Consider the following 12,767-nt stretch of genomic DNA (forward strand, 5'->3'; position numbering starts at 1 on the left):
AGCATAGCATGTCAATTCTATGTGGTGTAGAGTCTGCAATAAAAATAATGCAACATTTCACAAGAGTTCACGACTGCCAAACTGGCAAAGTGCACAACAAAGCACCAGGAAAAAATAAAAAAATGAGGACTGAACTCACAGGTCAAAAATTAAATAGTGGTATCCTTCCTCTTGTATACTGTCATGAAGCCGCACTGGGAAAAAAAAAAACAAAACAAGCATATTATAACAAAGCTCAGCACTAAATTTTGTGACACAAATCCCTAGAAGATAATATACTACACATAAAACATAAAGGTTCATAATTACTAACCACATTTGCCACATGTGCGAGAAGTTATGCTGGATTATCTATGACAAAAGTCGCAGAAGAAAACTGCCACAAACGAAACAGTCAGATGGCGTAAGAATTTTGATAGCAAGAAAATCTCGTGCATTTAAGCAAGGTCAGGTTTAATAGCTTGAGCAAAGAATCACAATCCAGTACATTAAATAAATTCCTTGCCTATCTGTACACTAATCATGCAAGAGAGCTTTTCGTTTGAATGCTAATATATTAACACTTTTTTCTAATAAGTTTGAACCAGCTCTGCTCTCAGATACCAAAAATGGGCGCTTGAATGGGCAGTGTATCTGTGCCCCAAGCTAGGGGCTTCCCTAAGTTTTCTTCTTGGTCCCGCACCCGTTTTTATTTCTTTTTTTTTTTTCCTCCAAACCTCAACCACCACAAAACCTTGCAAGGTCAAAAGATCCATTCAATATACAGCTGACAATATAAAGCAATGCACCACTATTTGCCCACAGAAAGCAAGTCTTGTTTACATAAGTCATTGCAAAAACATTTGAACAGCATTACTAGCAAACACTGAACACACAAGTAAACGCATTTGCAAAATAATAATAATAATAATAATAATAATAATAATAATAATAATAATAATAATAATAATAATAATAATAATAATAATAATAATAATGATAATAATAATAATAATAATAATAATAATAATAATAATAATAATAATAATAATAATAAAGTTAATATGAAAAATAAAATATATGAAAAACAAAACTTCATGCTTAAGCCAGATCGTAAAACGCTCTCGCGATCCGGCGTGACGTGACGGTAAGTCAGTGATTTCCGCTACTCGGCTTCATTCCGCGCGCAACGAGACCCTTTCACAGTCTGATCCTTCAAGGACGACAGTTTCCTTTTGTTTTTACCTCGAGCAAAGCCTTCTGCAGCCGTACTCCCGGTGCCCAAGCATACACAGCGTAACGTAGGAAAGCGGAGGAAAGCGGAAAACGGCTTTAAGGGACTGACTTGTACGGCCATGAAGCAAGCACGAACAGACATCACACTGTTCTGTATTCCGATCTTAGCCCGAAGCTTGAACTGCGCGCAGCGATATGTCCGGTACCCACATAAAAAAGATAGCAAAACCTCATTAGTACCATGCGACAGTCACTTACTTTCGAGTCAAACTAGTCCGTAATTTAAAGCCAAGATTTTGTCTTCATGCGATCTTTCCGTTCGCCGTACGTGGTTTGCCTAGAAATTGCCGTGGCAGCCTCTTGCAACTACGCGAAACCGAATGCATGAGACTTGTGACTGCACAAGAAAGTCGCTTGAATGTATTCGTTGCTTTCCTCTAGCGTTTTGGCGCGTTTAGAGTCACGTGGCATAAGCTACGGCTTTTGACAAGTTTGGTTCGGTTTGGTTTGTGGGGTTTAGCATCCCAAAACGACTCGGGCTATGAGAGACGCCGTAGTGAAGAACTCCGGAAATTTCGACCACCCGGGGTTCTTTAACGAGCACTGACATCGCACAGCACACGGGCGCCTTGCTTTTCGCCTCCATCGGAAAGCAGCCGCCGAGTACCGGGAGCATAGGGGCAGCAGTCTAAATGGTTCTTTAAAAGCAGCATGTTTATGGGGCTCTCGTTGAGTAAGCGCGATCGTTCGCACTGCAGATAACCGCCTGTATAATACTATATCACATCGAGCGGGGCAGTCAGCACAGCAGTACTGTGGCAGTAGCAAACCCGCGCAACAGCAGCGTCCACCTAAAGTCCCTAGATCCGTTTTTTACCAAAAAAAAAAACGGATCTAGGGACTTTACGTCCACCCAGCGTAGGCTACCCTGGACAACAGACAACAGCGCGCCTACTCCAGGCTCTCTTCTAGCGAGAGTATGTCAGCCCTGTCGTCTGCTATTTTCTGCTGCAGTGTGAATGCTCACCACGGACGGGCCAACGTTGGATGGGCGGACAGCGCGTCAGAGGTCGCGTGACAGATCGGTTCACAGTCGTGTAGTGTGAATACACCTTGTAACAGTTTCGTCTATGCAAATACAACCAACTACAGCGTTCGCACGAAAAGAGAGAAAAAAAAAAAAGGGGGGGGGGGGGGGGGTAACGCGAAAGGCCACTGCTCAGCGTATCAATTACACCAAGCTAAAAAGCATAAGTGACACTTTTCCCTGTATTTCCCAGATTACGAATGGTAAACTAAGCCGTCCTGAAATCTGTACGTTAATTGAGTAGCTACTAACTGTACACAAAACCGCGCCCACTGTGATAATATGAACCACAGTAATTTGAAATAAAGAAGTCAAAACACATACAAAAGCAGGTTAGAAAAGATGTGCAAACTTTACAATTATTATTTTCCCCGCGGGAAGGAAAAGTTACAATAGTGCGCATTAAGACGCGCGTCACCCCTCTAGGCTCGTTTTTTTCGCACGGCAGGGGCGCCTAGCAGGCAAAGCACGCTTTACAGGAAGCAGCGCGACTTCGAAAACCCGACGGTCGGCGGCCGGAGAGAGTTCACCTCTTCCACGATTTTGCTGCGTTGCGCTAGCCACCTTCAGTGGATGTTTCAATTCAGCACCATCAAAACAACGCCGGTAAGGGCCGTGCACTGAAAGTTCGCCGGCTATCTAGTATAACAGCCGCAAGGGGATCAATATTAGCATAACAGAACGATGTTTACTGCAAAGCAGCAAACTCCGCTCCAATCCAGAGTTTGTTTACTAGATTATACAACGCTGTGCTCGACAGGAAGCCATTAAGCAGGAGTGGCAGGCACTAAAGCAAAGAAGGCCGTTGGATACTGAAGTATTTACCGCCTAAGAGACTTAGCACTCAAGCTGTGACCAGAAGCCTATTCCATGAAAGCAGAGAAAATAACCACAAGACTACCGCCTTCTGGGCAGCGTCATGCGCATTAAGAGCAAATAAAAATTAAAAAGCGGCGAGGAAGAAAAACACCAGTCTCCTCCTCCTCATCTTCACACTCTCAAAGGCGGTCTACTCTTTTTTCTTCTCGCTCGCTGCATTCGCTGTTGAAACGGATCTCCAAGCAGAGCAGCTCCTCGGAGCTCTTCTTCCTTAGATCCGGACCTGCTCGACGCACCTGTCGGCCGCAGCTGCTGTCGCGTTCGCGCACAGGGAGGAGCGGGGGCGTACGCGAAGCGGACAAGAGCGTGGACTGGGATGTGAAGACATTCGAGGCGAAAAGAAAAAAAATCCCCCCAGCTCTCCATCTCCTCCATCCCACGAACGACAACATCCGCGAAAGCACGCCCCGCGAGGCGCGAGGGGAGACGCCAACGGCCCAGTGGTCGCCGCGTTGGCGGGCAAGCGGTCGAACGAAAGTGCGATCGCTAGTATCGACGACGGCGCAGTGAAAATGTGAGCCCGGAAGAAGCGTCGTCCGAAACGCGTTCTTCGTCGCCGCGGCGGACGAACGAAGGAGACCGGGGCATCGAATGCCACCACGCGGGGCCAAGGGCTAAAAATAGCGGCGCCTCTCCGAGACAAGGACGGTCGGCACCTATTTCGGAGGAAGCAAGTAGGGGGGAGAGGGGGGGGGGGGGGGGGGGGAGTCGCATTAAATGCCACGGGAAGCGACACGTACGCCGACCGAGAATGCGCCTTGGAATCGTGAGGTCTTCGCTCCTGGGCGGCGCGAAACAGCAGCCGACAGAAGACGCCGCGGCGACAGCGCGCTCCGATGTGCCGCACCGGCCGCTCGAAGAAAGAGCGAGACACACAAGGCGCACATTCAAAGGCGTAGAGATTGAATTACCACTCGGCGCCGGTTCGCGGACGCGCCGGAGGGGGAAAGCCGTCTTCGGACGCCGCTCCTCGTTTCCGGACCGCCGCCCTCTGTGCCGGCGCTCTCGCCCGGAAAGAGGAGCGGCCGCCCCGAAAGGCCGTGCAAATATTTGCGCGCCCCCCAGTTGGACACAATCACGCTCGACGACAACGCCTTGTTCGGCGGCCCCTCTCCTCTCGCAAGCGGCGCGGCTTCTTTGGGGCTACTCTCTCCTGCGCGGCAGCGCGAGCCCACCTCGCTACTCGCCGTCTCGATGCGACGAAAAGGAAAACAGCCCGGTGTTCGGCAAGCCTCCGCTAATGAGTTCTGAGAAGGCGCACTTGCGCAAGCACTCGCGGCTTCAGCTACGAGCGCGTGCGAAAAAGAGCCCGAGTGACGCGAAGGTCGCAAAAAGTTGCTGAACGCAGCGCCAGGAAAGCGAGAAGTGCGGCGAGGCACGCATTCGCGGGCAAACACTGGGACTAACCCTAGCCGGCATTTGTTACCGAGCGGCAGCTTTCGCTCGTGTAAGCACGTTCCGTCTCGATCGCACGGGTGGGTTAGAGTCGGCGTTTCCCTACAGTCTCAACAGAAGTCTGCGCAAATAACGAGGGCCGAAACGCTCGGCGACTTGACGCGACTGGAAAGCCGTGAACGAGCGAGAAGCACAGTCGATCAATGCGACTGATGAGGCACAGTATGCGTCAGCATTATTGTCGCCCCCTGGTTCAGACGGTGAGAGCGGATGGCATGATCCAATCCGCCAAGACCGCCCGCGACATCCTCCCCGAGTCTCCCCTCTCCTCAGAAAGTGGAGAGGGGATTCCATCCTCTAAACTTCGTCACCTCTCATCAGAAGCTTCGAAAGGATGGGAAGGACACAGATATTTCCATCATGCGAGCTCCAATACTAACACGTTAAAAAAAAAAAGTTAAACTTCGTATCCACCCACCCATATCTCGAAGTATATGAAAGCAGTTAGTGCGGAACCAAAGGAACAACTTTAAACGTATCATCGGCTGTATCGAGATGATAAACTTTTTTTAACCTTTCTGCAGCGATTATGAAGGTGATAGTCACAGTCACACACTATCAGCGTGCCTGATGCACGACCCAATCACGATCATGCAACGGGCAGTTAAACCTCACAGCAGCCACCTCTATTTTATGCTTCTGTGCTTGCGTTAGTAGGTAGTGAAAAATCTTTACTGCCAACGCGTCCCAACATTGCGTTAGCAGGAATACGTATCAATCAGCAGGCGGCAGCTCAAGTACGCAGATTGTGCGGTCTTCCACGCTGACTAGGATTCTGCACCCCAGCTTTATAGAACGCTGCCACTGACGAAGAAAGAGCATCCTGGGTTACGAAATGAAAGAAAAGGGCATCGCAACTGCTGCGGTAGCGAAGTGGTTAGGGTGCTCGGCTTCTGTACCCAAGGATGCGGGATAGAATCTTGGCGGCGGCGGCCTCTTTTCGATGGAAGCGAAAAGCAAGGCGCCCGTGTGCTGTGCGACGTCAGTGCACGTTAAAGAACACCAGCTGGTCGAGATTTTCGGAGCCCTCCACTACAGCCTCAGACGCTTTAGGAAGTTAAACCCCATAAACCAAAACAGAAAAAGACACCGCATCTGTGGGTTTGCTCTGATCTGTTGCGAACGCAGCTTTTCGTGCCTGTCTTTAGCGCAAAGTAGCGTTACACGACACCTCCTGTCCCTTCAAGTACCGAAATCAGAAAGGAAAACAAGAAAGCTAGGGAGGGAGAGACTTTTCGCCGATATGATTTGCGTCTATGCGCTACGCGAAGACAGAATTACGTGGGCACTCTGCAAAATTGCGGTAATGAAAATTATAAACGCGAGCGTTACTCGCCACGAATAGCGAGTCCTCGAGTTCCCAAAAATATGCCTTCCAGCGCGAAGACGACTGCATACTGGCGGCATAACAATGTGCCGCCAACACAATGGACACAGCGAACAAACATTTTCAAAAGGAGCAAACGTGAAAAAGAATCAGGGACTACACGCCTGTACACATCCCACACGTGCACGGAGAGGAGAAAGAGAGAAAAAAAAAAAAAAAAAAGGAAACGAGATGGACGAATCAGGACACGCGATTAAACCCACGGGGTTACTTCGTTGTACAGAGCGCGGATCCTGGGGATGTCTAGGTTTCCAACACAGGTCCGGGAGCGCGACACGTGCGCAGGCAGGCAGAGAAGCAAGCAGGAAACGAGGCCCGCCGCAGCGACGACAGAAAATCCGTTACAGGCAACGCGCGGTCCGAAACGAAACCCGCTGGCCGGCGAGCGCGAAAGACTCGCGATTAATCACAGTGGGGTAATGACATGTAAAGAACGCGACAGCGCGGGCGAGGCGGCAACGCCAGCGCGAGGGGGAGGAGAGACGGCGCCCAAACTTTGTTGAGCACGCGACCGCCGCCTGCGCGGTAATGGCCGCGATCACCGCGCCCCTCTCCCGCAAACTCTTCGGCGCCACCTGGGCACGCTGTCGCAGTGCGGCGGCCAAACAGAGCGCAGGGGAAGGAGGGGAGCTCGCCGCTGCTTCGCCTCTCCCACACAGCAGTGTCCGCTCGCGTGACCACTGCTAAACTACGCCAAACGAGACGCGGAGGCTCTGAAACAATGGCAGCGCCGGCCGAGCGCCCTGTTCAGCGGCCCGGCGCGAGGTCGCGGGCGTGATAACCTGCTGCCGATGCGGAGCTCCGAGCTGCCGGAGGAGAGACTTGGGCGCACGTAGAAGAAGCCGAAGCAAGAAACTCCGCGACTGCCGCTTGGTTATCTAGTGTCTCATTTAAATACCGGGCGAATTTTATCTTTCCTTATATTTTTATTCGCATCGTTTGCATGCGCATATCAAACTAAATAAAGTCCGAACACTTGTAAGGATTTACAAACGACGGGTGATAGACTCTAAGAAAAAAAAAAGTATGCGCATAATCTGATCAAATTTTGCTCCTCATTATCATGAAGGTAGTCAATCAACGGATTCCATCAGGCTTCTCAAAATAAATGCTTTACGACTGGTTACGAAGCCAACTATAGTTCAGCCCCACTGTGCGCATTATTATCACTCCAGAATTGAAGCGCTTGTCAGGAATCTGATCCGTGCGCAAGCAGTTGGATACCGCCCCCTTACGGAGTCTCTGGCACCAAGCAGCGCAAATATCCAGGCACGCAAAAGTGCCTTCACTGTTCATGTGCTATACCGGCTATCGGGCCACGCGGGCGCATTTCGTGGGATGACGACGCTGCGCTGACCATCGAGGCAGGAACGCCTATGTGCCATTTTGCTGCGCTGTTGTCACGACGGGAGAGAGCCAATCGAAACCGGCTTCCCTGTTGTTGGAGGGGTATCTGTGAAGCCTCGACCGTTGTTGTCATTTGAGCGCCTGCCGATTTGGCAGGAGTTGCGCTCGGGCTTCGCCAATGAGATGACAGGGTGACATCTGAATGCAGCCTTCCACATGCCCTCGGATTCCGAGCTGCCTCTATAACCCACGCAGGCACGTTCAGTGAGCCCTGGTTAAAGCAGGGCTTCATATCTCTACGCCGGGTGGCCTTTCACGTAATAGATGGTAATGCATGGTAATTATAAACGAGGCACAAATCAAAAAGATTAGTAGCAAAGTGCATGTACACGACGGACGATGCGCAAGGGAAGCCGGCAAATGAAAGCCGTTAAAGCTCTTACGTCATACCTTTGAAAGACTGAGCTTTTTTAAATGTCCTCCAAATTTGAGCGACGTGAACAATAGCGGACGAGAAGACAGCTACAACGTCATCTACAATCGTGTACGAATAACAAGACATGACATATGCCTCCAACAGAATTGCCACAATCGAACTTCGGATAACTCAGTGCTCTCGAAAGTTCTCAGACCTAAAAGGAGTGAGGCCCTGCTATGTTCCAAAGCATCACGCTTCATTGACGGCCGAAATGCACCACGGCTAGAAAGAAGAATGAAATATTTATTTTCTTCGATTATACCGCGCCCCAGTCGTACGCCGCGTCAACTGCAATGTCCCGACAATCGCGGCAGTGTGGTCGTAGTGTGGCGTCGCTCGAGGGCATTACGAAAAGGGACAAGGATAACAATGGAATCTAAGTGGGGTACAACCGTTGTATTTCGGCCCTGATCGGCGACCGGGGAAGCAGCGTCTCGGTGCCACAATAACGGGCCATCAGCTCCCCTCCCTTTGATTTTTCTTCTCGCAGGGAACAGGCGCCGAAAAACAGAGGGCGTCAAAAAATAAACAAATAAAAGCCGGAGCAATATACACCGGATGACTTTTTTATGCTCACAGATTTATTTAAAAAACCTTACTACCAGCGGCTTCTGTGCTCATAAATTGTATACAGCAAGGGTACGTGAAAGGGGCCAAATGAAAGAAGATGAACTAAAACAACTGATGAACATTTTATACTTTATCTCAAGCCGCGAGATTATACTGAGAAATGATCAAAGGCTCAACATCAAAGGTGAGTCCAATTTTTTTTTTTTCTTTTTTTTCCCCGAGCCGGCTTTGTGGTTCTAACCACTGAAGGTGCAAAGTGTGCCTCTGAAAGCACCTAAAAGTTTGCTTCCTCGCGTTTCGCGCTTAAAAAGAGGGCGCCGCTCTCATCTGTAATGCAGACAGTCGAGACGCACTTGGTGTATTTTATAACGTGCAGATTAAACGGTGCAGGTCTCGGAGGTCAGCGTCAGGCGACGTCGACGCTGGCGATGGGAGACAGCGTACACGGCCCGTTGCGAGAACTCTGGGAAACATTCGTGTCTCTCCAATTAATCAACTCAGCACACTTTGAACAACTAGCTTTCTGGACATTCAAAGCGTGGGAGCTTAATCTCGCTCCTTATTGTTGTCGCGTTTAAATTAAGCACTCGCACGAACTGCACATACGCAGTTCGTGCCAAGTGTGAGACGTTCCGTTCCGTTCATCCCTTTCGCTAAAGCCTAATTAAATGAAATCTACTTGGTGTCTAATATGAAACGCTGCGAACAATATGCATGCGAGAGCGCTACTCCGCTCGTGCCACAAAGTATTTCACCGTTCCGAGATCACCGTATAGGTCCACGTTTACAGTTTTCCAAGCGCGACACAAGCGGCCAGTTCATTTGTATTCGTAGCGATGCTACAGGCGAAACGCAATTCGGAGCAATAAACGCAGCACTAATGTTTGCAGCCTGGAGCCATTTAGAGCAATAAAATATTGAAATGCACGCACTACGGAGCAGGTTTTAGTTTCAAGATCTCTTAATTAAGTTTGCAGAAGATTTAGTGTGATGCAAAGTTGCGCTACGTTACCGAGTTTGTCATTAATGGCAAAAAGTAGCACTTCACAGCTCTTCAATTTCGAATTTATCGCTCAGTAATTGAAGAGTAGACAGCCTTGCGAAATGTTACGCAACTTTTAATCGAAGGGCACACACTTTTCGCATATTCGCGAGCACAGGAGCTCAAATGTGCCGAATGTGGCCCTCTGCTTTTCTTCACAAAGGTTAAAAGGTTTTACTGATCTCTTTTAAAATCTCTCCGGTTTTCTTCATTCCCGTCAGCCCGTTCCGTCCTTTCCTTGCACGCGTGTCTCGATGAGAAGCAACTAATCCGCCTCAGCGCCAGACCAGTCTTGACTACAGCTGCATTGCCGACTTGCATGCTTAATCGTTCTATTCGGCAATTCTTTCCGGACTGAGCACAGAGCCTGTTTTCACCCAGCAAAATACGCAGCGCCTCATTCTTTTTTAAACGGATGGCGCAGTGGAAACACAGCACTTCCGCGCAGTTGCGCCCTTTTTTTTAACCAACACTGACTAGTACATACGAGCGAGGTCGACGCGGTAGTTAAAATGTGCATTGCGACAGTGGCGCTGTCTGGGACGGAATGAACGTCGGAATGACGCAGTGCTCGGTCGCAACGAAAACGCAGACGCCGTAAAGGTACAAGGAACGAAGAATGCCACGCCCCAGCTGATACATGGCAGTCCAGAAACACTCCTCGCAACCTATTCGAGCGCCTCTTGGTAGACATCAAACGCAGCGCTTTGTCGCCTAAGCATTGCTTTCCTGCGTCGAATCACTCGCAATAAATTGCAAGTGGTGCGGGAAAATGCCGTAAAAGGACGAGTTACGCAGCAATAAGACGCAGCAATAGGACGAACTGCGCGCGTTGCTGGAGCCATGCCTCTTCTGCCCCTGGAGCTTCTGAAACGCTCTAAAGTACATATCTTCGCAAAGCTGTTTCCGTTCGTTCTCGTGCTTATTTGTTCGGTCTTCCGCTTCAGGTTCCCCTTCCTGCCTCGAGAATACACTAAAGGTTTGGTACGGTTTGGTTTATGCGGTTTGAGATCTCAAAGCAACTCAGACAGAGACGCCGTAGTTAAAGGCTCTGGAAATTTCGACCACCTGGGGTTCTTTAGAGTGCACCGACTTCGCACGCACAGCACACGAGCGTCCTGCTTTTCGTCTCCATCGAAAATAATACAAAAAAAAAAAAGCGTGGTGCATAATGCAAAAGAAACTGTCCAATCAGCAACCTTAACAAAATTTCAAAACAGGCAAAGGGAGAAGCAGTATGAGGGAGTGAGAGATGAAGACAGAGCAATTTAACTTTATCGACCGATTCAGGATTGGCCGGTGAACGTGCTACTGTTACGCAGTCATACCAATGATAGCCGCCAAAAGAGGCGCTGGCCGATCGCGCGGGCCGCGTAGCTAAAGAAGCTAAACCACAGTCCGTGCGCATTTGCTTAAACTCTAAGCAATCCACACGATAAGGGGGCGAATCAAAAACCAAACACCTCCATTCTTTTCCACTCGGCGCGCAGCCTGCAGGAAGAGACGCACTGCGCAAGCCGCACACTAAAAAGCGCAGTGAGCCCTCCCTTGGACTCTTAATGCTTGGACGGTGAGGAAATTCGGCCCCATGGTGGCTCGCGAAAGCTTGTGCAAGCAGCCGTACCCGTTGGCGACCAGAGCACATCCTGTAGACGCGCTTAGTCCGTCATTAGAGCGCATTTTGCTCTCGCGCCACAACCGCTCTCGTCTACTCTCATGATCATGTGCACAGCACGCACGAGAAAACTGTTTTCAAAACTCGCTCAGACGCTCAGTTATGGGCAGAAATCACTTAGACTAATAGACTGGCTTTAACGGGTGGAAAAGAAAACTGGGCGCAGAAAGAGCGGAACTAATCCTCCGCCGCACCACTACAACTTTTTAGTGCGGTTTTTTTTTTTTTTTTTCATTTTATTTTTATTTCGTGCGAGTGCGCGCGCGCGTTCTTCCACGTTCCTCCCGCTTCCATCTTGTTAAACGAAGGCAGCCAGACAGACGGGATAAAAGCGTCGCCCACAGAAAGGCGGGCGAGGGGCTCTGGTCCCCGCCCCTCGTTCGCTATTCCGCGCGACGCCCGGAGCCGGCCGCTGTGCCCCGAATGGCCTGAGAGAAGACCGCACTTGCTATGCGCCACGGGTCCAACACGACCCGAGGGGCCCCGAAAACGGCGCCACCAGCGGCTGTCGTCGCCCCACTCCCGGGGGCGACAAACGGCGACGAGGGCAGGATGCCGACGAACGCCTTTTATTCTCTCCTCCTTTACTCTTCAAAAGGATCGATCAACTGCTGGCAGCCAAATGTAGCGGAAGCGAGCAGTGGCAGCAGGCGACATCTCGAACAGTGAAGACGTGAGCGAAAACCGCTGAAGCTCCTTTCTTATATTTTAAAACCTGCGAGAGATACGACGGCGCCGTCAGAAGAGTAGGGGATTTTATTTTCTTTATATTCTACCGACCTGAATCGGTACTGCAATCATTTATATATATATATATATATATATATATATATATATATATATATATATATATATATATATATATATATATATATATATATATATAATGCCACGAACCATTCAAATCTTTATTTGTTCTTTTTCGAATGCCTCATCGTGATTCCAGCGCACGAATCGATTTCATATTCTTGGTTTGTTCATGCTCATGGTCGCGAGACGCACCTTTATCAGTTTCATTCGGTCGTACAAGATGCGCCGAGATCTGTCTCGAAGATTCCGTCCATTCGCGTATGTTTCTACAATGTTCCAGGTTATGCTAGTCACCAGTTTGCGGCTTTACCTAGATGTTTCTTCGCCGCCTTTAAATCGAGCGTTGACGTTTGCGACGGGCCTTCTCGGTTCGACAACCAGAGAGCCCGTTTGTTGCTATCGCCGCCGCCGAGTTGTTAAGTTCTTTTGCGGGCGCAGTCAGCCCAATACCGAGCTTATATCCGTGCCATTACGCCTTGTCTTCTCCTTTGGCGCCCACGCCCTTAATTGTCACTACCGCGTGACATCTGGTGGAGGTGCTGCCCTTCGTGTTCCGGTCTACCCCTTCAAGCGACCACAGCCCTGTTCCTACCGCTCTGGGGGACCAGCCTACGGGTCACCGAACCAGCCGCCAACTTCAAGGGCTCCAATAACCCAACTAGTTCTGCTGCCGGGCCCCATTCAACCTCGGAAGTAGTTCTCAACATTAGCAATGACCTAATCTACAGCAACGGTTGTCATCCGGCAGCCCCCGACTGCCGCCACTCATTTTCAACGGCTACCCAGGACAATATACAGAGGACTGACTAAACCGGTACGAAC

At 49.7% G+C, this 12,767-nt stretch overlaps 1 protein-coding gene across 21 annotated transcripts in view; it reads right to left on the reverse strand.

Annotated features, from left to right (window-relative positions):
* The window catches only part of CaMKII (Calcium/calmodulin-dependent protein kinase II), a 196,973-nt gene that overhangs the window by 63,542 nt on the left and 120,664 nt on the right, over positions 1–12,767 (reverse strand). For all 21 annotated transcript variants that reach the window (XM_084587670.1, XM_084587665.1, XM_084587671.1 and 18 more), the window contains exon 4: positions 140–194. In XM_084587670.1, coding sequence (XP_084443796.1) covers positions 140–194 — 55 coding nt within the window. The remainder of the gene's footprint in view (positions 1–139; positions 195–12,767) is intronic.

This window comes from Amblyomma maculatum, chromosome 1 (genome assembly GCF_055883805.1).
Source record: "Amblyomma maculatum isolate TAMU_Amacu chromosome 1, ASM5588380v1, whole genome shotgun sequence".
NCBI classification, from domain to species: domain Eukaryota; kingdom Metazoa; phylum Arthropoda; class Arachnida; order Ixodida; family Ixodidae; genus Amblyomma; species Amblyomma maculatum.